The 27,997-nt window shown below is 51.6% G+C and overlaps 1 protein-coding gene across 1 annotated transcript; it reads right to left on the reverse strand.

Annotated features, from left to right (window-relative positions):
* On the reverse strand, window positions 1-27,997 carry LOC115834378 (granulocyte-macrophage colony-stimulating factor receptor subunit alpha-like; the record flags this gene model as incomplete). The annotated part of the gene is made up of 12 exons (XM_030809130.1): window positions 27,916-27,997; window positions 24,530-24,631; window positions 21,504-21,646; window positions 19,369-19,492; window positions 19,122-19,251; window positions 18,180-18,352; window positions 14,684-14,817; window positions 13,781-13,810; window positions 10,825-10,971; window positions 3,200-3,283; window positions 1,789-1,939; window positions 1-80 (listed from the first exon to the last, which is right to left on the reverse strand). Coding segments are annotated over exons 2-12 (1,272 nt in total), but the record flags the coding sequence as incomplete, so codon positions are not given.

The raw sequence follows: 27,997 nt of genomic DNA on the forward strand, positions 1-27,997 counted from the left end.
CCTCCCTTCGGTCAGGGCCACCTGCTCCAGGGTGCCCTCAGGTCGGTGCCGGCCGGAGTGTTCCCAGGCCCTGCAGCTACCTGCTTGACCAGGGCCAGTCCCAGAGTGAGATCCTGCCAGGCCAGGTCAGGGCAGCCTCTGTGCCAAGACAACTTTAGGGAACAGCAAACCTGTCTGACGGGTTTGAGATTCCACGTGGGACAGGCCTTCCCACCTCCGCACTGACGCTAGGACAGCTGGGTTGAAGGGCCCAGTGACACCCCTGACGTAGCACCCCAGGCTGGGCACAGGCTGCAGCAGCCTAGTCTGGGTCAGGGCTGTGTCCTGAGGTCAGGCACCCAGGGCAGACTGGGTGAAGGAAGATCAGCAATCTGCTGGTTGCTCCCCTGTGAGGGGAGGATAAACAGGAGAAGGCACTGCACACGCAAAGTCTCAGCGGGGACAAAAACTCAGGGAGAGTGTGCGGGGCCAGGTGTGAGGATAGATGGACTGGGAAAGAGGGATCGGACCCTGGAGGGCCTGGAAGCTAGATATGGCCTGTATTCTGGGGGCACCAGGGAGCCATTGAGGTTCTAGAGCAATGGAGTGGTACAGTCTCGGGGGGCTAGAGGTGTACTGGATGTGGTGAGGCACAGGGACCAAATTTCAGATCAGAAGGCTCATCTGGTAGTAAGACTGAGGCCAGAGGAGGCTGAACGGCCCCAAAGATGAAGAAAGGAGCCAAACTTGGCGGGCACAGTGGCTCACGCCTGTAATCCCAGCACTCTGGAGGCCAAGGTGGGTGGATTGCCTGAAGTCAGGAGTTTGAGACCAGCCTGCCAACATGATGAAACCCTGTCTCTACTAAAAATACAAAAAATTAGCTGGGCGTGGTGGCGGGTGCCTATAATCCCAGCTACTCAGGAGGCTGAGGCAAGGGAATTGCTTGAACCAGGGAGCGGAGGTTGCAGTGAGCCAAGATCGCACCACTGCATTCCAGCCTGGGTGACAGAGAGAGCAAGACTCCGTCTCAAAAAAAAAAAGAAAGAAAGAGAAGAGCCAAACTTTGACCTTCTTTTTTTTTTTTCTTTTTGAGACAGGGTTTTGCTCTGTCGCCCAGGCTGGAGTGCAGTGGCGCGATCTCGGCTCACTGCACCCTCGAAATCCTTGCCTGGAGCAATCCTCCCTCCTCAGCCTCCAGAGTAGCTGCATGACAGGCACACCACTATTCCTGGTTAATTTTAAATTTTGTTGGCCAGGCGCGTTGGTGCATGCCTGTAATCCCAGCCCTTTGGGAGACCGAGGCGGGTGAGTCACCTGAGGTCAGGAGTTTGAGACCAGCCTTGCCAACGTGGTGAAACCCTTTCTCTACTAAAAACAAACAAACAAACAAAAAAAACAAAATTAGCCGGCATGGTGGCACGCACCTGTAATCCCAGCTACTCGGCAGGCTGATGCAGGAGAATTGCCTGAACCCAGGAGGCAGGGGTTGCGGTGAGCCGGGATCGCGCCACTGCACTCCAGTCTGGGCGACAGAGCAAGTCTCCGTCTCAACAATAAATAAATAAACAAACAAACAAATAAATAAATTTGTTGTAGTGAAGGGGTCTCACTGTGTTACCCAGGCTCATCTTGAACTCCTGGCTTCAAATGATCTTCCCACCTCGGTCTCCCAAAGTGCTGAGATTACAGGCGTGAGCCACCGCACCCGGCCTGAACTTTCTATCAAGTGCTCATCACGAGCCAGGATTGAGCTACAGAAAATGCGAGGGAGGGGGAGATGACCCCAGGATGCCCCCAACCCGGTACGCTGCACCCCCCCCAGGCCACGAAAAGGCGACGGAGCAGAGGCCTCAAATGCCAAGTCCTGTGGCTTTGTCCCCGGGGCGGTGAGCCACGGGCAGAAGTAGGGCACCAGAGGAGATACTGCCAGGGCTAATCTGCTCTGCCAGGGCTGGGGCTAGAGCAAAGGGCCGGGGCAGGGTAGGGCCGTTGGATCCTCAGATGGGGCTGCAAGGTGGGAGGGCAGCTTGGGGCCATGTATTCATCCGAGATGAATTTCTCAGTGCCACCTAGGGCCAGGCCCCACTTGCAGGTGCCAGGTCCACTACAGAGAACAGAGACACCCTGAGGGGGCCCCCAGGCCATGAAGAAGACGGATGCTGGAGCAGCCTAGGACACAGACACCTTGGCCCTTCTCGGGCAGGCCCCTGCCACATGAGTGCGGGGCAAGGGTCCCAGGAGGTGGAACGGGCTCCAGGCCCCACCACGGCTGCCCTGAGTGTACGCAGTGGTCAGCCCAGTGCTGCTGTCACCTGTGCGGGGACTTCCTGGACCTTCACCTCAGACCCACTGCCTGGCCCCGACGGAAATTCCACAGAAGCCAGGGCCACTCCTGGCTGACTCATTCTAGGTGCCAGTAGCACGGGAGGGCTGGGCAATGGAGGGGCCTGGGGGCATTTGGAGAACTTTGCGGAGTCTGACCACCTCCTGTGAGGGCCAGTTTCTGCTGCATCCCACAGGCACTTGGGGAAAACTAGGACTCCTCAGCCCCAGCCCTGGCATCATTTTTTTTTTTTTTGAAACAACATTTTCACTCTTATTGCCCAGGCATGGGTGCAGTGGTGCGATCTTGGCTCACTGCAACCTCGGCCAGGGTTGAAGTGATTCTCTTGCCTCAGCCTCCCCAGTAGCTGGGATTACAGGCGCCTGCCACCACTCCCGGCTGAATTTTGTATTTTTAGTAGCGACAGGGTTTTGCCACGTTGGCCAGGCTAGTCTTGAACTCCTGACCTCAGGTGATCCACCTGCCTCGGCCTCCCAAAGTGCTGGGATGACAGGCGTGAGCCACCGCGCTCAGCCCAGGCCAGCATCTTACAGGGCACAAGTGGGAATCTGGGTTCCAGGAGGCGCTAACTGGGGGGTGGGGGTTGCAATGGGTGGAGAGTGCGTTCCCTTCCCTGCAGGCCTTCTCATGTCCGAAAGGTTGCAAGAGGGACCGGCAGACTTGAAACAGAAGTGAGGGAGCAGGGTTGGGTGCAGTGGCTTCTTGCCTGTAATCCCAGCACTTTGGGAAGCCGAGGCAGGCTGATCACCTGAGGTCAGGAGTTCGAGACCAGCCTGGCCAACATGGTGAAACCCTGTCTCTAGTAAAAATACAAAAATTAGCCGGGCATGATGGCGCACGCCTATAGTCCCAGCTACTCAAGAGGCTGAGGCAGGAGAATCTATTGAATCTGGGAGGCAGAGTTTGCAGTGAGCCGAGATCATGCCATTGCACTCCAGCCTGGGCAACAGAGCCAGACTCCACCTCAAAAAAAAAAACAAAAAAAAAAAAAAAAAAAACAAAAAAAAACAAGAATCGTTTGGTTGCAAGTGACAGAAATTGAAACTACAACTGGCTCCTTTTTAAACAACAGGAATTTTTTGCTCATGGAACTGAAAGATTTAGGGATAGATCTAACTCAAGGCCACCCCTCTCAGCACCGTTGATGTTCCAGAAAGGACCATTCACTAGGGTGGGGGCCGTCCTGGGCACACAGGGTGCTGAGCAATGACCCTGGCCTCCACCCAGTCAACGTCCGTAGCATCCCCAGCTAGTCATGGTGACCAAAAATATCTCCAGACATTGCTGAGTGTCCCCTGGGAGTGTAATCACCCTTGGTTGAGCCCTAGTGGTCTGGCGGGTTTCAGACACAGCTGGATCCAGGACCTCAATCAGTGTCACAAGAATGTGTCCAATTCTCCATCTCTTAGCATTGCCATCCCCTCTCTTGGCTTTTTTCTTTTCTTTTCCTTTCTTTTTTCTTTTTTTTTTTTTTTTTTGAGAAGGAGTCTCTCTCTTTCGCCCAGACTGGAGTGCAGTGGCGCTATCTCGGCTCACTGCAAGCTCCGCCTCCCAGGCTCACGCCATTCTCCTGCCTCAGCCTCCCAAGTAGCTGGGACTACAGGAGCCTGCTACTGTGCCCGGCTAATTTTTGTTGTATTTTTAGTAGAGACGGGTTTTCACCGTGTTAGCCAGGATGGTCTCAAACTCCTGACCTCGTGATCTGCCCACCTTGGCCTCCCAAAGTGCTAGGATTACAGGCGTGAGCCACCAGGCCCGGCCATCTTTTCTTTTTTTTTTTTTTTTGAGACAGAGTCTCACTCTGTCACCTCTGCTGGAGCGCAATAACGTGACCTGAGCTGAGCTCACTGCAACCTCTGCCTCCCAGGTTCAAGCTATTCTCCTGCCTCAGCCTCCTGAGTAGCTTGGACCACAGGTGTGCGTCACCATGCCCGGCTCATGTTTTGTACTTTTTTTTTTTTTTTTTTTTTGAGATGGAGTCTTGCTCTGTCGCCCAGGCTGGAGCACAGTGGTGTGATCTCGGCTCACTGCAACCTCTGCCTCCCGGGTTCAAGCGATTCTCCTGCCTCAACCTCCCGAGTAGCTGGGATTACAGGCGTGCACCACCACGCTCAGCTAATTTTTGTATTTTTAGTAGAGACAGGGTTTCACCATGTTGTCCAGGATGGTCTCGATCTCTTGGCCTTGTGATCCACCCGCCTCGGCCTCCCAAAGTGCTGGGATTACACCCAGGGAGCCACCGCGCCCATCCCGACCATGAGTTTTCACCCAATTGGCTCACTCCATACAACCATGTGATCCCAGCCTGGCCAATCCGGGCATCCCCTTACCAGGCCACAGCCCTTGGTTCAACCAGGACATGTGACCCAGGCTGGGCGAATGAGAACCTCCCTGGGACTTTGGTGCCCCCACCTTGGAAAGAGGTGTTGACTCCTGCCAGGGCCGTTAAGATGATGGGCAGATGAGATTTGGGGCTTGTGGCATCTTCTTTTCCCCATAAAGGCAAAGTCTGTTGAAGAAAAAAGAACAAGAGAGGCCAGGCGCGGTGGCTCACGCCTGTAATCCCAGCACTTTGGGAGGTCATGGCGGGTGGATCACCTGAGGTCAGGAGTTCAAGACCAGCCTGGCCAACATGGCGAAAGCCAATCTCTACTAAAAATACAAAAATTAGCCAGACATGGTGTCGCACGCATGTAATCCCAGCTACTTGGGAGGCTGAGGCAGAGAATTGCTTGATCCCGGGAGGCGGAGGTTGTAGTGAGCTGAGATTGTGCCTGGGCAGCACAGGGAGACTCTCCTTCTCAAAAAAAAAAAAAATAGGCTGGGCACAGTCACTCACGCCATGTAATCCCAGCACTTTGGGAGGCCAAGACGGGTGGATCATGAGGTCAGGAGATCGAGACCATCCTGGCTAACACGGTGAAACCCTGTCTCTACTAAAAATACAACAAAAATTAGCCGGGCACAGTAGTGGGCGCCTGTAGTCCCAGCTACTCGGGAGGCTGAGGCAGGAGAATGGCGTGAACCCGGGAGGCGGAGCTTGCAGTGAGCCAAGATAGCGCCACTGCACTCTAGCCTGGGCGAAAGAACGAGACTCCCTCTCAAAAAAAAAAAAAAAAGGAAGAAAAAAAGAAAAAAATCATAATAACAAAAAACGGCTGGGCGCGGTGGCTCACGCTTGTAATCCCAGCACTTTGGGAGGCCGAGGCGGGCGGATCACGAGGTCAGGAGATCGAGACCACGGTGAAACCCCGTCTCTACTAAAAATACAAAAAAATTAGCCGGGCGTGGTGGCGGGTGCCTGTAGTCCCAGCTACTCGGAGAGGCTGAGGCAGGAGAATGGCGTGAACCTGGGAGGCTGAGCTTGCAGTGAGCCGAGATTGCGCCACTGCACTCCAGCCTGGGCGACAGAGCGAGACTCCGTCTCAAAAATAAATAAATAAAAAATAATAATAATAACAACAAAAAACAAAAACAAAAAAAACACTCTTCTATGGACACAGGCATGATTGGCGGGGGGGGGGGAGGGGGGGGGGGACAGCAGTGGGCAAAGAAGGCCCAGCTGTGCTAAGCAGGCCACCTATCCCATGGAAGGGCTGGCATGGGGGCAGTACCAGTAGATACCAGAGGATGATGAATGAGTGGGATCCAGCGCTGCTCAGTGAATACATGTGGGTTGTTTTGTTTTTGTTTTTGCTTTTTTGAGACAAAGTCTTGCTCTGTCGCCAGGCTGGAGTGCAGTGGCAGGATCTCAGCTCACTGCAACCTCTGCCTCCTGGGTTCACGCCATTCTCCTGCCTCAGCCTCCCAAGCAGCTGGGATTACAGGCATGCGACACCATGCCCGGCTAATTTTTTGTATGTTTGTTTGTTTGTTTTGAAATGGAGTCTCACTCTGTCACCCAGGCTGGAGTGCAGTGGCACGATCTCAGCTCACTGCAACCTCTGCCTCCCAGGTTCAAGTGATTCTCCTGCCTCAGTCTCCCGAGTAGCTGGAACTACAGGTGCCCACCATCACATCCAGCTAATTTTTGTATGTTTTTTTTTTTTTCGAGATGGAGTCTCGCTCTGTCACCCAGGCTGGAGTACAGTGGCGCGATCTCGGCTCACTGCAACCTCTGCCTCCTGTGTTCCCGCCATTCTCCTGCCTCAGCCTCCCGAGTAGCTGGGACTAGAGGTGCCCGCCACCAAGCCTGCCTAATTTTTTTTTTTTTTTGATTTTTAGTAGAGACGGGGTTTCACTGTATCTGCCAGGATGGTCTTGATCTCCTGACCTTATGATCCGCCCACCTCGGCCTCCCAAAGTGCTAGGATTACAGGCATGAGCCACTGCCCCCCGCCAGTTTTTTGTACTTTTAGTAGAGATGGGATTTCATCACGTGGGGCCAGGCTGGTCTTGAAATCCTGACCTTGTGATCTGCCCGCCTTGGCCTCCCAAAGTGCTGGGATTACAGGCGTGAGCCACCGCAGCCCGCCTTTGTTTTGTTTTGTTTCTCTTTTTTAATTGAGACGCAGTCCCGCTCTGTCACCCAGGCTTAAGGGCAGCAATGCGATCTCGGCTCACTGCAACCTCCACCTACCAGGTTCAAGCGATTCTCCTGCCTCAGCCTCCGGAGTAGTTGAGATTACAGGTGCACACCACCACACCCAGCTAACTTTGTGTTTTTAGTAGAGACGGGGTTTGTCTTGTCGGCCAGGCTGGTCTCAAACTCCTGACCTCAGGTGATCCGCCCGCCTCAGCCTCCCAAAGTGCAGGGATTACAGGTGTGAGCCACTGCGCCCAGCATCTTTTTTTTTCTTTTTCTTTTTGAGACAGGGTTTCACCTTGCCATGCAGGCTGGAGGGCAGTGGCACAAACAGGGCTCACTGCAGTCTCTGCCTCCCAGGATCAAGGGATCCTCCCACCGCAGCCTCCTGAGTAACTGGGATTACAGGCACACGCCACCATGCCCAGGTAATAGTTTTAAGGTTTTTTTCAGTAGAGACAGGGATCTCACTATGTTGCTCAGCCTGGTCTCTAACTCCTGGCCTCAAGTGATCTTCCCGCCTCAGCCTCCCAAAGCCTTGGGATTACTGGGAGAGCCCCCGTGCCCAGCCAGTGGCTGCTTGCAGTGGCTGGCCTCCAAAGCTGAAAGTATTTGCTCCCTGGCCCTTAAAAGAATAGGTGGGCTGACCCCTGCTCTATGTGGTCCTTTGTCCCTGGGCAAGGATTCAGGGACATCTCAGAGCCACTGCGGTCTCATCGGTCAAGTGGTGGTGGATGGCATGGAGGAACTTTAGCCCTGGACCAGAAACTTTAGGTCAGTCTTTGTCAGCCGTTGTTACTATCAGCCTTCAGGTTGTCTGGGCTGGGAGGTCTCCTCCCTCTTCCTCCAGGCACCGGTGGGAGCAGGCAGTCACACCTTCCTGTGTGTGAGAACCACAGCAGAACCTTCTAAGCACCTCTCAAGTCGGGTGAGTCAGCAGAGGCCTGCAGACAGGGTTGATGGGGGCAGGGTGTGGGGATGTGGGAGACCCAGACAGGGGGCCAGCAAAGGCTGTTTGGAGGAGGTGACCCTTGAGCTATGACCCGAATGAGTGAACAAGGCGGTTATTTTATTTTTTTGAGACAGAGTTTCGCTCTTGTCGCCCAGGCTGGAGTGCAATGGCACAATCTGGGCTCACTACAACCTCCACCTCCTGGATTCAAGCGATTCTCCTGCCTCAGCCTCCTGAGTAGCTGGGATTACAGGTGGCCGCCACCACGCACAGCTAGTTTTGTATTTTTAGTAGAGATGGAATTTCTCCATGCTGGCCAGGCTGGTCTCGAACTCCCGACCTCAGGTGATCCGCCCACCTCAGCCTCCCAAAGTGCTGAGATTACAGGCATGAGACACTGTGCCTGGCTAATTTTTGTATTTTTAGTAGAGATGGGGTTTCTCCATGTTGGTCAGTCTGGTTTCGAACTCCCGACCTCAGGTGATCCGCCTGCCTTGGCCTCCCAAAGTGCTGGGGTTACAGGCATGAGCCACCACGCCCCGCAACTTCAAGCAGATTCTTGAAGGAGACAGTTATGTGGGTCCATGGGGAGGAGCCTTTGAGCTGGCAGGAGGGAACCAGCCCTGATGAGGGAAGATTAAAGGACAGTGGGGCAGGGGACGGTGGCCCACACCTGTGTTTGCAGCACTTTGGGAGGCTGAGGCAGGAGGATCACTAGAGCCCAAGAGTTCAAGATCAGCCTGGCCTACAAAAAAATATTAAAAAATTTGCTAGGTGTGGGAGGCTGAAGTCAGAGGATCACCTGAGCCCAGGGAGGTGGAGGCTGCAGTGAGCAGTCATCATGCCATTGCACTTCAGTCTGCAGGACAGAGTGAGACCCTGTCTGAAAAAAAAATTGGGCCAGGTGCAGTGGCTCATGCCTGTAATCCCAGCATTTGAGAGGCCAAGGTGGGCAGATCATGAGGTCAGGAGTTCGAGACCAGCCTGAAAAACATGGTGAAACCCCGTCTCTACTAAAAATACAAAAATTAGCTGGGCGCAGTGGCGTGTGCCTGTAATCCCAGCTACTCAAGAGGCTGAGGCAGGAGAATCGCTTGAACCCGGGAGGTGGAGGTTGCAGTGACCCGAGATTGCACCCTCACACTCCAGCCTGGGTGACAGAGCAAGACTCCGTCTCAAAAGAAAAAATAAAAATAAAAAAATAAAGCCAGACGCAATGGCTCATGCTTGTAATCCCAGCACTTTGGGAGGCTGAGGCGGGCGGATCACCTGAGGTTGGGAGTTGGAGACCAGCCCGACCAACATGGAGAAACCCCATCTGTACGAAAAATATAAAATTAGCCGGGCATGGGGGCAACATGCCTGTAATCCCAGCTATTCAGGAGGCTGAGGCAGGAGAATTGCTTGGACCCGGGAGGTGGAGGTTGCAGTGAGCCGAGGTCGCACCATTGCACTCCAGCCTTGGCAACAAGAGCAAAACTCCATCTCAAATAAATAAATAATTAAAAAATAAAAAGGGTGGGCATGATGGCTCAAGCCTGTAATCCCAGCATTTTGGGAGGCCGAAGTGGATCACTTGAGGTCAGGGGTTCGAGACCAGCCTGGCCAACATGGAGAAACCCCATCTCTACTAAAAATAAAAAAATAAAAAATAAAAAAAAAAAGGCCCGGTGTGGTGGCAGCTGCCTGTCATCCCAGCTAATTGGGGGGCTGAGGCAGGAGAATCACTTGAACTGTGGAGAGGGAGGTTGCAGTGAGCCAAGATAGCTCCACTGCGCTTTCACCCAGGCAATAGAGTGAGACTATGTGTCAAAAAAAAGAAAAAAAAAAAAAAAAAGGACTTTATTAGAGTTGGAAGAAAATGACCACAGGCCCAGGGTTCCACGGTCCAGACCAACACACACAACTGATGCACGATATAACCGCGTCATTCCATCCCAGGTAATACCTAAGTACCCACGGAAGGATCAACATCCACAGAAAAGCCTGTGTACAAATTTCATAGTGGCAAATGCTGGAGTGCAGTGGTGTGATCCCAGCTCATTGCAACCTCCGCCTCCCGGGTTCAAATGATTCTCCTGCCCTCAGCCTCCGGAGTAGCTGGGATTACAGGCATGTGCCACCACGCCTGGCTAGTTTTTGCTTTTGCTTTTATTTATTTACTTATTTATTTATTTGAGATGGAGTCTTGCTCTGTCACCCAGGCTGGAGTGCAGTGGTGTGATCCCAGCTCACTGTAACCTCCACCTCCCAGGTTCAAGTCATTCTTCTGCCCTCAGCCTCCCGAGTAGCTGGGATTACAGGCATGTGCCACCACACCTGGCTAGTTTTTTTTGTTTGGTTTTTTTTGTTGTTGTTGTTGTTTTTGTTTTTGAGATGGAGTCTTGCTCTGTCACCCAGGCTGGAGTGCAGTGGCGTGATCCCAGCTCACTACAACCTCCATCCCCGGGGTTCGAGTGATTCTCCTGCCTCAGCCTCCCGAGTAGCTGGGATTACAGGCACCTGCCACCACACCGGGCTAATTTTGTATTTTTAGTAGAGATGAAGTTTCACCATGTTGGCCAGGCTGGCCTCAAACTCCTGACCTTGTGATCCACCTTCCTTGGCCTCCCAAAGTGCTGGGTTTACAGGCGTGAGCCACTGCACCCGGCTGAGTTTTTGTATTTTTAGTAGAGATGGGGTTTCATCATGTTGGCCAGGCTGGTCTCAAACTCCTGACCTCATGATCCGCCCGCCTCGGCCTCCCAAAGTGCTGAGATTACAGGCGTGAACCGCTGTGCCCGGCCCTTCTCTGGTTATTAAGGGAGCCTAGCTCATCTGTCCTGAAAAAACATCAGCAAAGCAATGTTGCTTGACCTAGTATGAGACCACCTCCTTCTTTTGAGCCTCAGCGATAAACTCAGAGCCTGACACAACTCCCAGAGACGTTCTCAACTCAGTATCAGCGCCCAGGACAGAGCACCTGACCTCTGTGCCTGCTCCAAGGTGGTGGCAGACGGCACAAACATCCCTTACCTCCACCCAACGCTTACCAAATTCAGTGGCTTCACTGCAGGAACTCCAATTCAGGATGCGGACGTCTGCAGTTCTGATCTTCACACTATGTTTCGCTCTGGGCTCAGAGCTTGGAAAGTTGTATCTATTTTCCAAATCACCAGAAACATTAATCTTTGGAGGAAAAAAGAAAGTTAGAGATAGATGTCTTCTGCATGGAGGAAAAGGTTGTCTTTTTCATTCTTTTGTCTTTTAAATTTTTTTCTCCTTTTTTTTTTCTTTTTTTTTCTACCACTCTGAATACACTTGGTCAGATTGGGTCTTGGAAGCTAAGCAGAGTCAAGCCTCATTAGTATTTGGATGGGAGACAAGTTGGGAAAATTTGGGTGATGTAGGCTTTAAATTATTTTATTTTATCTATCTATCTATCTATCTATCTATCTATCTATCTATCTATCTATCTAATCTATCTATTTTTTTGAGACGGAGTCTCGCTCTGTCACCCAGGCTGCAGTGGAGTGGCACAATCTCGGCTCACTGCAAGCTCCGCCTCCCGGGTTCACGCCATTCTCCTGCCTCAGCCTCCCGAGTAGCTGGGACTACAGGCGCCCAGCACCATCCCCGGCTAATTTTTGTATTTTTAGTAGAGACGGGGTTTCACCATGTTAGCCACGATGGTCTCAAACTCCTGACCTCGTGATCCACCTGCCTCGGCCTCCCAAAGTGCTGGGATTACAGGCGTGAGCCACCGCGCCCAGCCTATTTTATTTTATTTGAGACAGACTCTTGCTCTGTTGCCCAGGCTGGAGTGCAATGGCATAATCTGGGCTCACCGCAAACTCCGCCTCCTGGGTTCAAGCGATTCTCCTGCCTCAGCCTCCTGCGTAGCTGGGATTACAGGCACCCGCCATCAGGCATGGGTAATTTTTGTATTTTTAGTAGAGACAGGGTTTCTCCATGTTGGCCAGGCTGGTCTTGAGCTCCTGACCTCAAGTGATTTGCCCGCCTCAGCCTCCCATGGTGCTGGGATGACAGGCTTGAGCACCGTGCCTTCCTAAAATTTTATTTTTTGAAACAGAAATTTTTAGCCAGGTGTAGGGGTGGGCACCTGTAGTCCCAGCTACCAGGGAGGCTGAGGCAGGAGAATCACTTGAACCTGCGAGGTGGGGGTCGCAGTGAGCGAAGATCGCACCACTGCACTGCAGCCTTGGGGACAGAGCGAGATTCCGTCTCAAAAATAAATACATACATAAATAAATGATTCAGGAGCAACAACTGATATTAACAGAGCTTCAGATGGAGAGTTTAGCAAGGGATATTAAGATCCCCAAGTCTAGCATACGCATTGGACAGAGAAGGATACTGAGGGTCAGAGTGGCTGCAAGACTTGGTAAATATCCGGCAAACAGTACTCACTCTAAAAGCATTTTAGAGGGAGATATAATTTCCTTAGACAGTCACTGGAATATATTTTTAACCCATTCAGAGGAAAGAGGAGTAAAATGGGAAAATCAGTAGAACAGGCTGAGTGTAAATATTCCAACCATTGGGACATGAAGGTTGAGGCCAAAAGCAGACCCTGCCCAGTGAGAACTATGAGGGGGCCCTCACCCATGTGAGATCTGCATCCTCCGGTTCAGGGTCACGACCCACCGTGTCCACCCCTGGGCCACAGTTTAAGAGTCCCGTAAACCAAGACTGTAGGGTTACGCTGGGTTCGTGGCGGCTGTAGGGTGATGCTAGGGTTGTGAGTGGTTCAACTGTATGTGGGTCAGAGTATTCTCCTGTCTACACTGGATCCAGGTAGATGTGGTACAGGCTCTCCTTCTTGTCTACACTGGGTCTAGGTGGAGGTGGGGCGGGGTCTCCTCCTGTCTACACTGGGTCCAGGTAGACATGGGTCATGGGTAGGGGACTGTAGGGTTACACCGGGAGTCATGTGGGGTTATGCTAGGGGTCGTGAGTAGGGGACTGTAGGGTTCCAACAGGGGTCATGGGTACGGGACTGTACAGTTACACTAGGGGTCATGAGTAGGGGACTGTAGGGTTCCACCAGGGGTCATGGGTAGGGAACTGTACAGTTACACTACGGGTCATGGGTAGGGGACTGTAGGGTTCCGCCAGGGGTTGTGAATAGGGAATTGTAGGGTTCAGACAGGGGTCATGGTTAGGAGATTGTAGGGGTCATGAGTAGGGGACTGTAGGGTTCTGCCAGAGGTCATGGGTAGGGGACTGCATGGTTACACTAGGGGTTGTGAGTAGGGGACTATAGGGTCATGCTAGGGCTTGTGAATATGGGACTGTAGGGTTACCCCAGGGGTCATGAGTAGGAGAATGTAGGGGTCATGAGTAAGGGACTGTAGGGTTCTGCCAGAGGTCATGGGTAGGGGACTGTAGGGTTACAATAGGGGTTGTGAGTAGGGGACTGTAGGGCACACTACAGCTCGTGAATAGGGGACTGTAGGGTTACTCCAGGGGTCATGAGTAGGAGACTGTAGGGGTCGTGAGTAGGGGACTGTAGGGTTCTGCCAGGGTGGTGAATAGGGAACTGTAGGGTTCTGCCAGGGGTTATGGGTAGGGAAGTGTACGGTTACGCTAGGTGTGGTGAGCAGGGGACTGTAGGGTTATGCCAGGGGTCATGGGTAGGGGACTGTACGGTTACACTAGGGGTTATGAGTAGGGGACTATAGAGGTCGTGAGTAGGGGACTGTAGGGTTATGCTAGGTGTGGTGAGTAGGGGATTGTAGGGTTATGCCAGGGCTCATGGGTAGGGGACTGTATGGTTACGCTAGGGGTCATGAGTAGGGAACTGTAGGGGTTGTGAGTAGGAGACTGTAGGGTTACACTAGGTGTGGTGAGTAGGGGACTGTAGGGTTACACTAGGTGTGGTGAGTAGGGGACTGTAGGGTTACACTAGGTCTGGTGAATAGGGGACTGTTGGGTTACACTGAGGGTCGTCCGTAGGGTCTGTGGTTTCACTTACCAGTAGGTTTTCAGTGCCAGGCTGTGTATTCTAGAAACCAAACAAAACACAATACAAGGTCACTGTTTCCATTTCTAAAACACTTCAGATGGTTCACACAGTGTCTCCCCTGGTGTGGGCACCGAATGGGAAAGAGTCCCCGAGGAGTGGCAGGCAGGTCTCCCTCCTGCCCTGAATCTACAAGACAGGTAGGATGAGGAGCTGCAAACACAGAATTCTTCCTGGCCAGATATCTTCCTGTAACCCATCTAGAAAGGTCCCACTGGCCTTGGGACAGGGTATTCTCCTGTCGTCCACGTAGACATGGGGCAGGGTCTCCTTGTCTACATTGGGTCCAGGTGGTTGTGGGACAAGATCTACTCTTGTCTACACTGGATCGAGGTGGACGTGGGGCAGGGTCTCTTCCTGTCTACACTGGGTCCAGGCGGTTGTGGGACAAGAGCTCCTCCTGTCTACACTGGGTCTCCGTGGAGGTGGGGGAGGGTCTCCTCCTATCTACACTGGGTGTAGGTGTAGGTGGGGTTGGGTCTCCTCCTATCTACACTGGGCCCAGGTAGACATGGGGCAGGGTCTCCTTCTGTCTACACTGCGTCCAGCTGGAGGTGGAGCAGAGGCTCTCCCTTGCTTGTGGCATCGTCCCCCACACCTCCCAGTCGACTTCCTGGTTCCATGGCTGCAGGATCATCCTTGTCCATCCTCCCTGCAACCTCCTTCAAGGTGGCTTCACAGGCCACAGACCCTTCACCTCTTCCTCTGCTACCCGAAGTGCGTTCACCCCAGAGTCACCGCTCACCACCCACCCATCCTTCCCCCAGGCCACTTCCCCAGGATTCCCAGGCTCCTCTGTGGCCGTGTCGCATACGCCTCCCTCCTGGTGCCCAGCCCCGGGGAGCTCTCACCGACCTTTCTGTGGACATCCAGCTGGTACTGAAAGTCCAGGTACGACAGCTTCTGATAGGTCCTGGGCTGTTTCCACCGTACAAGGCAGTGTGTCGTGTTGCAACGTACAGTGACATTGCCGGGAGGGTTGAATCGTTCTATAATGAGGGCGCAGGACACACCTCTGAACCTGAGAGATCCTGTCTACACTGGGTCCAGGTGGAGGTGGGGCAGGGTCTCCTCCTGTCTACACTGGGTCCAGGTGGATGTGGACTAGGGACACCTCTTTGTCTACACTGGGTCCAGGTGGAGTTGGGGCAGGGTCTCCTTTCGTCTACACGGGGTCTATGTGGATATGGAGTAGAGACACCTCTTTGGCTACACTGGGTCCAGGTGGAGGTGGGGCAGGGTCTCCTCCTGTCTACACTGGGTCCAGGTAAACGTGGAGTAGGGACACCTCTTTGTCTACTTTGTGTAGGGAAAAGAAAGAGAGATCAGGGGGCTGGGTGCGGTGGTGCACGCCTGTAATCCCAGCACTTTGGGAGGCTGAGGTGGGCGGATCACGAGGTCAGGAGATCGAGACCATCCTGGCTAACACGGTGATGCCCCGTCTCTACTAAAAATCCAAAAAAATTAGCCGGACGTGGTGGCAGGTGCCTGTAGTCCCAGCTACTCAGGAGGCTGAGGGAGGAGAATGGCGTGAACCCGGGAGACGGAGCTTGCAGTGAGCAGAGATCGTGCCACTGCACTCCAGCCTGGGTGGGCGACAGAGTGAGACTCTGTCTCAGAAAAACAAACAAACAAACAAAAAGAGAAAGAGAGATCAGACTGTTACTGTGTCTTTGTAGAAAAGGAAGGTAAGAAACTCCATTTCGATCTGTATTTTGAACCATTGTTTTGCCTTGAGATGCTGTTAATCTGTAACTTTAGCCCCAACCCTGTGCTCACAGAAACATGTATGGAATCAAGGTTTAAGGGATTTAGGGCTGTGCAGGATGTGCCTTGTTAACAATATGTTTGCAGACAGTATGCTTGGTAAAAGTCATCACCATTGTTCATTAACCAGGGACACAATGCACAATGCTGAAAGCCGCAGGGACCTCTGCCCAAGAAAGCCTGGATATTGTCCAAGGTTTCCCTCACTGAGACAGCCTGAGATATGGCCTCGTGGGAAGGGAAAGACCTGACCGTCCCCCAGCCCGACACCCATAAAGGTTCTGTCCTGAGGTGGATTAGTAAAAGAGGAAGGCCTCTCGCGGTTGAGATAAGAGGAAGCCCTCTGTCTCCTGCCTGCCCTTGGGAATGGAATGTCTCGTGTAAAACCCGATCGTACATTCGTTCTATTCTGACTGGAGAAAACCGCCCTGTGGCTGGAGGCCAGATATGCTGGCGGCAATACTGCTCTGTTACTCTTTACTACACTGAGATGTTTGGGTGGAGAGAAGCACAAACCTGGCCTGCGTGTGCATCCAGGCATAGTAGCTTCCCTTGAACTTATTTGTGACACAGATTCCTTTGCTCACATGTTTTCCTGCTGACCTTCTCCCCATTATCACCCTGTCCTACTGCCGCATTCCTCTTGCCGAGATAGTGAAAATAGTAATCAATAAATACTGAGGGAAGTCAGAGACTGGTGCCGGTGCCGGTCCTCCGTATGCTGAGCGCCGGTTTCCTGGGCTCGCTGTTCTTCTCTATACTTTGTCTCTGTGTCTTGTTTCTTTTGAGTCTCTCGTCCCGCCTGATGAGAAATACTCACAGGTGTGGAGGGGCTGGACCCCCTTTACACTGGGTCCAGGTAGAGGTGGGGCAGTGTCTCCTGCTGTCTACACTGGGTCCAGGTAAATGTGGAGTAGGGACACCTCTTTGTCTACACTGGGTCCAGGCGGAGGTGGTGCAGGGTCTCCTCCTGTCTACACTGGGTCCAGGTGAACATGGAGTAGGGACACCTCTTCACCTCTTTGTCTACACTGGGTCCAAGTGGAGGTGGTGCAGGGTCTCCTCCTGTCTACACCGGGTCCAGGTGGATGTGGAGTAGGGACACCTCTTTGTCTACACTGGGTCCAGGTGGAGGTGGTGCAGGGTCTCCTGTCTACACTGGGTCCAAGTGGAGGTGGGGCAGCTACCATGTACAGGAGAGATACCCACTGAGGCAGGGGGTCCAGGGTGGGAGGTGGGGATGGGCTCGGGGGGCAGGAGTCACACTTCTGTGGGAGTCCTGAGCCTGAAGAGGCTGGGAATGTCCAATGGGATGAAGGAGTCCATGGGTGGGATGCGGTGGGCTTGGGAAGAGGAGAGTGTGTGGGCATATGGGGCTGGCTCCAAGAGGCCAGCCAGGAGTGGGGCACTGGGACACGAAGAGATGTTGATGAGGAAGAAATGAACAAAAAGAGGAAGGAAGGAGGAAAGGAGTGGAGGTGAAGGAAGGAGAGGAAGAAGGAAGGAAGGAAGAAGGGAGGGAGAGAGGGAGGGAGAGAGGGAGGGAGGGAAGGAAGAAGGGAGGGAGGGAAGAAGGGAGGGAGGGAAGAAGGGAGGGAGGGAGGGAAGAAGGGAGGGAGGGAGGGAGGGAGGGAAGAAGGGAGGGAGGGAGGGAGGGAGGGAAGGAGGGAGGGAGGGAGGGAAGAGGGAGGGAAGGAGGGAGGGAGGGAAGGGAGGGAGGGAGGGAAGAAGGGAGGGAGGGAGGGAGGGAAGAAGGGAGGGAGGGAGGGAGGGAAGAGGGAGGGAGGGAGGGAGGGAAGAAGGGAGGGAGGGAGGGGAGGGAGGGAGGGAAGGAAGGAAGGAAGGGAGGGAGGGAGGGAAGAAAGAAGAAAGGCAGGAAGGAAGGAAAAAAGGAAGGAGAGAAAGAGGGAGGTCAGGTGTGTTGGCTGACACCTGTAATCCCAGCACTTTGGGAGACTGAGGCCAGCCCGGCCAAGATGGTGAAACCCCGTCTCTGCTAAAAATACAAAAATTAGCTGGGCATGGTGGCAGGCACCTGTAATCCAAGCTACTAAGGAGGCTGAGACAGGAGAATCGCTTGAACCTGGGAGGCAGAGGTTGCAATGAGCTGAGATTGCACCACTGCACTCCAGCCTGGGCAACAGAGTGAGACTGTATCTCAAAAAAAGGAAAGTTAAATCAGCTCAGTTCTAATTTGTTACAGCACCAAAATTACACAAATTTTTGTTTGTTTTTGAGACAGACTCTTGCTCTGTTGCTCAAGCTGGAGTGCAGTAGCACAATCTCACCTCATTGCAACGTCCACCTCCTAGGTTCAAGTGATTCTCCTCAGCCTCCCGAGTAGCTGGGATTACAGGCACCTGCCACCATGCCTGGCTAATTTTTGTATTTTTAGCAGAGATGAGGTTTCCCCATGTTGGTCAGGCTGGTCTCCAACACCCAATTTCAGGTGATTGGCCTGCCTTGGCCTCCCAAAGTGCTGGGATTACAGGTGTGAGCCACCACACCTGGCCTCAGTTACACAGATTTTAAGGCAAATTTCATTTCACCTATAAACAATAGGAAAATCATGTGTTATTCTCACCTATTTTCTTTGTGTCCAAAAGTGAATCGAAGAATTGGATGCCAATTTCTCGGCTGGTTCCGTTAACCAGAAAGTAATTGCCAGACGTTAATCCTGACAGGTTATCCAGGTGACATCCCACATGGGTTCCCGAATCTTGTATGTAATAAGGACACTGGATCTCCCTCTTTCTCCTGGAAGATTAGAAAGTGTTCAGAGAGCAATCAGGAAAACAAAACAAAACACAAAAACACAAAACAAAACAACGCAAAACAAAACAAAAAAACAACAGGCCCAGTGCGGTGGCTCACGCCTGTAATCCCAGCACTTTGGGAGGCCAAGGCGGGAGGATCACTTGAGGTCAGGCGTTCGAGACCAGCCTGGCCAGCATGGTGAAACCCCATCTCTACTAAAAATACAAAAATTAGATGGGTGTGATGGAGTGCACCTGTAGTCCCAGCTACTCGGGAGGCTGAGGCAGGAGAATCGCTTAAACCTGGGAGGGAGGCACATGTTGCAGGGAGCTGAGATCACATCACTACACTCCAGCCTGGGTGACAGAGCAAGACTCTGTCTCTAAATAAATATATGGAGCCTGGTGTGGTGGCTCATGCCTGTAATTCCAGCACTTTGGGAGGCCAAGGCAGGCAGATCACTTCAGGTCAGGAGTTCGAGACCAACCTGGGCAACATGACAAAACCCCATCTCTACTAAAAATACAAAATTTAGCTGGATGTGGTGGCGGGCACCTGTAATCCCAGCTACCTGGGAAGCTGAGGCAGGAAAATTGCTTGAACCCAGGAGGTCGAGATTGCAGTGAGCCAAGATGGTGCCATTGCACTCCAGCCCGGGCAACAGAGCAAGAACATGCCTTGGAAAATCGAATCAAATCAAATAAAACCAGCATGGTTTTTCCTGCATCCCTGCATTCCTCATAATTCTTCACATGAGGTGAACACTTACTTTGAGTTTTGTATGTACAAAAAATACTGGACGTCATGGAGGGCCGTCGAACCCCTCGCCCAGGTACAGTTCATGAAATCCACATTGTAGATGAAACAGGAGAAATTGTGAGCAGCGGTACTCTCCCTTTCTGGGAAGAGGCAGAAACAAAATAAATTTCACTCCGAAGTTCAACGAGGTGTACTTTGATGCTGGTGGGATGGTGGGGGGTAGTGCTGTAAACAGATCACTGAGCTGTCTTGCTTACCTGAGTTTGGATAAAGCAGTTTTTGCTGAAATTCTCTTTGACTGGTATTCACGTGAACCTCAAATGTGACTCCTTCATGTAGACAAATTTCACAAAATGTGCACGAACATTCGTTGTTACTGAGCTGAAGAGTTGCAACCAGACAGAGCCGATTAGGAAACAACCTTCTGTCTCCTACACTCTTCAGGCTGCAATGCAGTAGCGTGATCTCGGCTCACTGCAACCTCTGCCTCCCAGGTTCAAGTGATTCTCCTGCCTCAGCCTCCCGAGTAGCTCGGATTACAGACACCTGCCACCACACCCAGCTAATTTGTGTATTTGTAGTAGAGACAGGGTTTCACCATGTTGGCCAGGCTGCTCTCAAACTCCTGACCTCAGGTGAGCCACCCGCCTCGCCCTCCCAAAGTGCTGGGATTACAGGCATGAGCCACCACGCCCGGCCATGGTATTGGTTTTTACCTGGATTTGGCGAAACACGGCTGCCTCCCTTTGTGAAATCGTCTCCCTACGCTTCCTCCGAAGACTCTGAGTGGATATGCCGAATACCAGCTTGCAGGTGAAAACTCAATCTGATACTCTAGCAGTGCTGAAAGTATCAGACTACAGGCCAGGTGCAGTGGCTCACACCTGTAATCTCAGCACTTTGGGAGGCCGAGGCTGGTGGATCACCTGAGGTCTGGAGTTCGAGACCAGCCCGGCCAACATAGTGAAACCCTGTCTCTACTAAAAATACAAAAATTAGCCAGGTGTGGTGGCAGGCACCTGTAATCCCAGCTACTCGGGAGGCTGAGGCAGGAGAATCTCTTGAACCCGGGAGGCACATGTTGCAGTGAGCTGAGATCACGCCACTGCACTCCAGCCTGGGCAACAGACAAGATTCCATTCCAAAAAATAAAGGTCAGACACGGTGGCTCACACCTGTAATACCAGCACTTTGGGAGGCCAATGGGGGTGGGGGGGCAGATCACGAGGTCAGGAGTTCAAGACCAGCCTGACCAACATGGTGAAACCCCGTCTCTACTAAAAATACAAAAAGTAGCCGTGCATGGTGGCAGGCGCCTGTAATCCCAGTTACTCGGGAGGCTGAGGCAGGAGACTCGCTTGAACCTGGGAGGTGGAGGTTGCAGTGAGCCGAGATCACACCAGTGCATTCCAGCCTGGGGAACAAGAGCAAAACTCCATCTCAAAAAAAAAAAAAAGTATGTCATCTGGGGTAACATAGCAAGACCACCCATCCATCCGTGTAACATCTATCTGTAGAACTGATTATCAATCTCTCAATCTATTATCACCTATCAATCAATAAACCATCACCTATCTATCATCGATCATCTGTATTTCTCTCTTCCTCTGCCTCCTCTTCTGTTCTCTCTTTCTCTGTTTCTCCCTCCTTCCCTCCCCTCTCCCCGCTCTTCTGTCTCTGTCTCCTGTGTTCCAAAAACCCTGACCTTAATCCCTTGGGGGACCAGGACAGTGACATAGTGACAAAGTCACTGACACTTTAGTTTTCTCCACCCTTCTTCCCCCACAGACCCAGACGCACATCCAACTGCATTTGCCACGATTTCTGTTATCTTAGGGCAAAATACACTCTTGGGCTAAAATACAGTAAAATATACTCTGCCTCAGGGAATCAGGTGCCAGTACACATTGCGGACATGAGCCAACAGCACTTTCCCAGTCCCCCTGAGATTGTGGCTCTGACATTTCTCCAAATACCACACTTGTGTTGTGTCCATGGCCCTCTTGCTTTTATTTAATTTGATTTATTATTATTATTTTTTGAGACAGAGTTTTGCTCTTGTTGCCCAGGCTGGAGTGCAATGGCACCATCTCGGCTCACCACAACCTCCGCCTCCCAAGTTCGAGTAATTCTCCTGCCTCAGCCTCCCGAGTAGCTGGGATTACAGGCATGCACCAGCACGCCCGGCTAATTTTGCATTTGCAGTAGAGACGGGGTTTCACCATTTGGTCAGGCTGGTCTCGAACTCCTGATCTCAGGGGGTCCACCCGCCTCGGTCTCCCAAAGTGCTGGGATTACAGGCGTGAGCCACTGCAGCCTGCTGGCCCTGTTGCTTTTAACTCAGAAAGGGCGGTGTAAAGGACAGGGGTTGACCATGGGAAATTCGTCTCACCCTGGGTTCCACGACTCTGTTCTTCTTGTCAATTAAGAAACACCTGCTGAAGGTTGTGTTTTCTTGGCAGTCCCAACTTAAATTCATCGTCCTGGAGTCAAACCTCACATTGAGACTAGAAGCTGGTACCACTGTTTGCGGATCTGCAAGGAGCGGGCACTGGATTCAGAATTTCCTCTTTTCCTGTTTTCTTTTCCTTTTTTTTTTTTTTTTTTTTTTTTGAGACGGAGTCTGGCTCTGTCACCCAGGCTGGAGTGCAATAGCGAGATCTTGGCTCACTGCAAGCTCCGCCACCCAGGTTCAAATGATTCTCCTGCCTCAGCCTCCCGAGTAGCTGGGATTACAGGCGCTGACCACCATGTCCAGCTAATTTTTGTATTTTTAGTAGAGACAGGGTTTCACCATGTTGGTCAGGCTGGTCTCAAACTCCCGACCTCAGGTGTTCCACCCACCTCGGCCTCCCAAAGTGCTGGGATTACAGGCGTGAGCCACCACGCCCGGCTGGCCCTGTTTTCCCTCCTCCCACTCAGCTCTGGGAGGTGAAGTTCAGGGCTGACTTTCCTCTGTCACCCACATGGCCCCAGGACGTCCCACATCCTCAGGTATCTGTTCCTCCCTTGTCCATCTTCCCTCCTTTTCTCAGCCCCCTTGCTGTTTCTGAAAAAGGAGATTTCTATTGCAGAAATACTCAAACATCACCTGAACACTGGGGGTGGTGGCTCACGCCTCTAATCCCAGCACCTTTAGAGGCTGAGGCAAAAAACTGACCTGAGCCCAGCAGGTTGAGATCCGTCTGGGCAACATAGCAAGATTGCATCTCTTAAAAAAAACAATTAAAAAAAATTTAAATGAGGCAGGCGTGGTGGTGCACGTCTGTAGTCCCAGCTTGCTCCTTCTCCACATGGAGATGTTTACTGCAGAAATCATCAAAAACTGGCCGGGTGCGGTGGCTCACACCTGAATCCTAGCACTTTGGGAGGCTGAGGTGGGCAGATAACCTGAGGTCAGGAGTTCGAGACCAGCCTGGCCAACATGGTGAAACCCTGTCTCTACTAAAGATACAAAAAAATTAGGTGGACATGGTGGCGGGTGCTTGTAATCTCAGCTACTCAGGAGGCTGAGGCAGGAGAATTGGTTGAACCTGGGAGGTGGAGGCTGCAGTGAGCCGAGATTGTGCCACTGCACTCCAGACTGGGAGACAGAACAAGACTCCATCTCAAAAAAAAAAAAAAAAAAAAAAAAATCAAAAACCAGTCTTGGCAACATAGCAAGATCCCATCTCTTTAAAAGTAAAAAAAAATTTAAATTAGCTTGGTGTGGTGGTGTATTTTTGTAGTCCCAGCTACTTGTGAGGCCGAAGTGGGAGGATACTTGATCCCAGAAAGTTGAGGCTGCGGTGAGCCGAGATCATGCCACTGCACTCCAGCCTGGGTGACAGAGCAAGATCCTGTCTTTAAAAAAAAAAAAGAGAGAGAGAGAGAAAGAAAACCGCTTGAATGAGAACAGGCAAAGGCTCTTTATCCAGAGTGATGTGGCTCTGAACACGCTTCCCAAATTATGGAACTTTGGCAGTTTAAAATAAAGCTGAAGGAATTTGAGAAAACTGCAGAAACAGAAAGCTGTCTTTGCCTGTCTTCCCTGAACCAGGTCACAAAAACCTGGAAATATTTTCCTGAAGCAGACCCTCACACCCTCAGTCAAGAGGGTCCCTCTCGGAAATGCAAATCTAAACCACAATGAGCTGTCATTCCACACCAGTCACAATGGCTGTTATTAAGAAGTCAAAAAACAAGAGGCTGGGTGTAGTGGCTCACAGCTGTAATCCCAGCACTTTGGGAGGCCGAGGTGAGGGATCACCTGAGGCCAGGAGTTTGAGACCAGCCTGGCCAACATGACAAAACCCCGCCTCTATTAAAAATACAAAAATTAGCTGGGCATGGTGGCGGGCGCCTGTAATCCCAGGACTTTGGGAGGCTGAGGCAGGTGGATCACCTGAGGCCAGGAGTTTGAGACCAGCCTGGACAACATGACAAAACCCCATCTCTACTAAAAATACAAAAAATTAGCTGGGACTGGTGGCAGGCACCTGTAATCCCAGCTGCTAGGGAGGCTGAGGCAGGAGAATCGCTTGAACGTGGGAGGCTGAGTTTACAGTGAGCTGAGATTAAGCCATTGCACTCCAGCCTGGGCAAGAAGAGGGAGACTCTGAAAAGAAAGAAAAAGAAAGAGAAAAAGAAAGAAGGAGGGAAAGAAAGAAACAAAGAGAAAGAAACAAGGAGAAGAAACAAAGAAGGAGAAAGAAAGAGAAAGAAAGAAAGGAAGGAAGGAAGAAAGGTAGGGAAGGAAGGAAAGAAAGAAACAATGGAAGGAAGAAAGAGACAGGGAAGGAGGGAAGGAAGGAAGGAAGAAGGAAGGAAAGAAAGAAAGGAAGAGAAGCAAGGAAGGAAAGAAGAAAGGAAAGAAAGAAACAATGGAAGGAAGAAAGAGAGAGGGAAGGAGGGGAGGAAGGAAGAAAGAAAAAGAAGGAAGGAAAGAAGGAAGGAAGGAAAGAAAGAAAGAGAAAGAAAGAATGAATCAGGAGGGACAGAAGGATGGAAGGAAGGAGAGAAGGAAGGATGGAAGGAGGGAGGGCAGGAGGAAGAGAAGGAACCAAGGGAGGGAAGAAGGGAGGGTGGAAAAAGGCAGGAAGGAAGGCAGGCAGGCAGGAAGAAACACTTTGGCCCCATGCAGACCTGGGTCCTCATCCTGGCCCCATCACTGGGCCAGGATGGTGGTTGGGTTAAACTATGGAGGTCTCTGAGCCTCCGTTTTCTCATCCGTAGAATGGGTGGATGGGAATTAACAGCAGAAAAGGAGGTGAGGACAAGAGGAGCTCTGAGCTTCTGGTGGGTTGGCCAGTGCTTATTGGGTCCCTCATAAACATTAGAGATGAAATGCAGATGGACCCAGGGATCCAGATAGGTCTCCAGATGCAGGACATCTAAACAGGGGCCGCAGGGAAGGTTCAGCCAGGTTTCCATACTTACCCAATTTCTCTGGGATCAGGAGGAATGCTGGGTGTGGCAACTCACAGAGCAGAAGGCTTGTCACCAGGAGAAGCATCGTGCTGGTCAGAGGGAAGGGAAGAGCTGCAGGAGAGAAAATGTCACACAGTGAGAAGGGTGGCTCTCCCAGGACATTCCTGGCAGGGGACCCCAGGGAGGTGATTTGGGGAAACAAACCCAGGATGGTGGTCAGCTGCTGACCTGGTCAAATGAGGGGTCATGGCCGGCTGGGGAAGGTCTGCAGGGCCATTATTCTACCACATGATAATTACGATATGGACATCTCTGGGGCCATTATTCTGTCTCCCACATGGGATTAGGATGTGGACATCTTTGGCATCTCAAGATTGTCAATCTACAGTCAAGCTTCCATGGTTCATGGGTAATGGCTCAGCTGACCTTCACGAGGGAACCCATAGCTGACACAGCGGGTTCTAACACATTTCAAGGAAATTGCAGTCACTTTTATTCATTTCTGATAGCTTTTACTTTCTGTTAATAATTAGTGGATTTGGGGAAATAAAATAAGAAAGGATGGCTCAGGTTTTCATTTTCGTAACTGGTTTTTTTGTTTCGCTGTTTTGTACTTTTTTTTTTTTTTGGAGACAGAGTCACACTCTGTCGCCCAGGCCGGAGTGCAGTGGCACGATCTCGGCTCACTGCAACCTTCACCTCCCAGGTTCACACCATTCTTGTGCCTCAGCTTCCCAAGTAGTTGGGTTTACAGGCACCTGCCACCATACCCAGCTAATTTTTTTTTTTGTATTTTTAGTAGAGACTAGGTTTCACCGTGTTAGCCAGGATGGTCTCGATCTCCTGACCTCGTGATCCACCTGCCTCAGCCTCCCAAAGTGCTGGGATTACAGGCATGAGCCACTGCGCCCGGCCCTGCTCTTTTATACTTTTTTTGAAATCTTGACTTTTGCAACAGCTATAAAAGGCAAGTGAAAAAAAAAAAAGAGGCAGAAAAAAAGGGTGAGTACATAAAACGACATGAATGAATTTTAAATACTTATGACTAAGGGAAAGAAGCCACTTTGAGATGGCTGCAGACTGAGTCATTCTAACACTTGGGAACTGTGGAAAAGACAAAATCATGGAAATAGTAAAAAGATCTGGAGTTGGTGGGTGTTGGGCAGAGGGAGGGATGAATACATGGACCTCAGAGGATTTTTAGGGCAGTGAAACTACTCTTACTTGATACTTCTTTATGCAAAAAAGGAAGAAGGAGAAGAGGAAGAAGAAGGAGGAGAAGGAGCAAGAGGAGAAGGAGGAAGAAGAAGAAAGAAGGGGAAGGAGAAGAAGAAGAGAAGGAGGAGGAGGAGGAGGAGGAGCTACAAACTCAACCAATTGCCAACCAGAAAATGTTTAAATTCATTTATAGCCTGGAAGCCCCCACTTTGAGTTGTCCCAAACTAACGTATTTCATTTTTTTTTTTTTTTTTGAGACGGAGTCTCACTCTGTCGCCCAGGCTGGAGTGCAGTGGTACAATCTCGGCTCACTGCAACCTCCGCCTCACGGGTTCAAGTGATTCTCCTGCTCCAGCCTCCCAAGTAGCTGGGATTACAGGCATCCGCCATTATGCCAGGCTAATTTTGCATTTTTAGTAGAGACGCTGTTTTGCCATGTTGGCCAGGCTGGGCTCGAACTCCTGACCCCAGGTGATCTGCCCACCTCAGCTTCTCAAAGTGCTGGGATTACAGGCGTGAGCCACTGCACCCGGCCTTTGTAGCATCTTTAGTTCAAGTGTCTGCACTTGGTGGGAACCATCTGTCCACCCTGAGGTTCCTGCTCCAAACCTCCTCTCTGAAAGATTGCGTCTCTCAGCCAGGCACAGTGGCTCATGCCTGTAATCCTAGCACTTTGGGAGGCTGAGGCAGGTGGATCGCCTGAGGTCAGGAGTTCGGGACCAGCTTGGCTAATATGGTGAAACCCCGTCTCTACTAAAAATACAAAAATTAGCCAGGCGTGGTGGCGGGCGCCTGTAATCCCAGCTACCCGGGAGGCTGAGGCAGGAGAATCGCTTGAACCTGGGAGGCGGGAGGTTGCAGTGAGCTGAGATCGTACTACTGCCCTCCAGCCTGGGTGACAGAGCAAGATTGCAACTCAAAAAAAAAAAAAAAAGATTGTGTCTCTCAGACCGTTCCTCCGCAAGAGGAACCTCTCTTGCTAAGGGGAAGTAAAAGCATGTAGGCCACACCTGTTTCTTCTTCTCCTGCCCCGCACCCCCGCTCATCTGTAGCCCACATGACATAGGGATGTGGCCGCTTACCCCACTGGATTGTGGCACCCCGCTTCTTGGAGCCTGCTTCTGGGTCTTGCAGGTGTTTCTGGGCTCTGGACAGACTCTCCTGTGGCACCCTAGAGATGCACGTTCTGTCTGGGTGGGCCTGACGTTGAGATTCAGATACAACTCCCCAGGTGGTGGTAACAGGTGTAGAAGTCCTGTTCCACGATACTGGCCCCCTCTGCTGAGTCACTAAATGTTGGGAATATTTGTGTACTTCTCTTGCACTACTTATTATTATTAATTATCATTATTATTTTGGAGATGGTCTTGCTCTGTCGCCCAGGCTGGAGTGCAATGGCACAATCTCAGCTCGCTGCAACCTCCACATCCCAGGTTCAAGCAATCCTCCTGCCTCAGCCTTCCAAGTAGCTGGGATTACAGGCACCTGCCACCACGCCTGGCTAATTTTTGTATTTTTAGTAGAGACGGGGTTTCACCATGTTGGCCAGGCTGGTCTCAAACTCCTGATCTCAAGTGATCCTCCTGCCTCGGCCTCCCAAAGTGATGGGATGACAGATGTGAGCCACTGCGTATCCAGCCCTCTTGGTTGACTTATTTATTTTCTGGAGACGGAGTCTCACTCTGTCACCCAGGCTGGAGTACCATGGTGCTATCTCGGCTCACTGCAACCTCTGTCTCCTAGGTTCAAGTGATTCCACTGCCTCAGCCTCCGAGTAGCTGGGACTACAGGCGCCCACCGCCACACCTGACTAATTTTTGTATTTTTAGTAGAGATGGGGTTTCACCATGTTGGCCAGGCTGGTCTCGAACTGCTGACCTCATGATCCCCCCACCTCAGCCTACTACAGTGCTGGGATTACAGGCATGAGCCACCACGCCCGGCCGGCTCTTTTTCTTGACAGGTTCATGCGTCTCTTCTGCCTGGAGACCCTTCAGGAGGATGTGCACTGTCTCAGAGGGAACGTGACATGTTAAATTTGTTACAGGTCAGACAGTTCCTCATTCAGATTCTTCTTCCCTGAGTTCTCACTTCTATCCTGGTTCATGATTACAGAGCAAAACATTTCAGTTCTTTAGACTTCACTTAAAAAAAAAAAAAACCCCCAATCACATTACCGACAGGCCAAAGGAAGCACGTACAGGGTTCTACGCAAGCATCGCCGCTTCTTGGATCTGCTGTCTCCACGGATTTTCCTGC

This window comes from Nomascus leucogenys, unplaced genomic scaffold (genome assembly GCF_006542625.1).
Source record: "Nomascus leucogenys isolate Asia unplaced genomic scaffold, Asia_NLE_v1 001050F_57458_qpd_obj, whole genome shotgun sequence".
NCBI classification, from domain to species: domain Eukaryota; kingdom Metazoa; phylum Chordata; class Mammalia; order Primates; family Hylobatidae; genus Nomascus; species Nomascus leucogenys.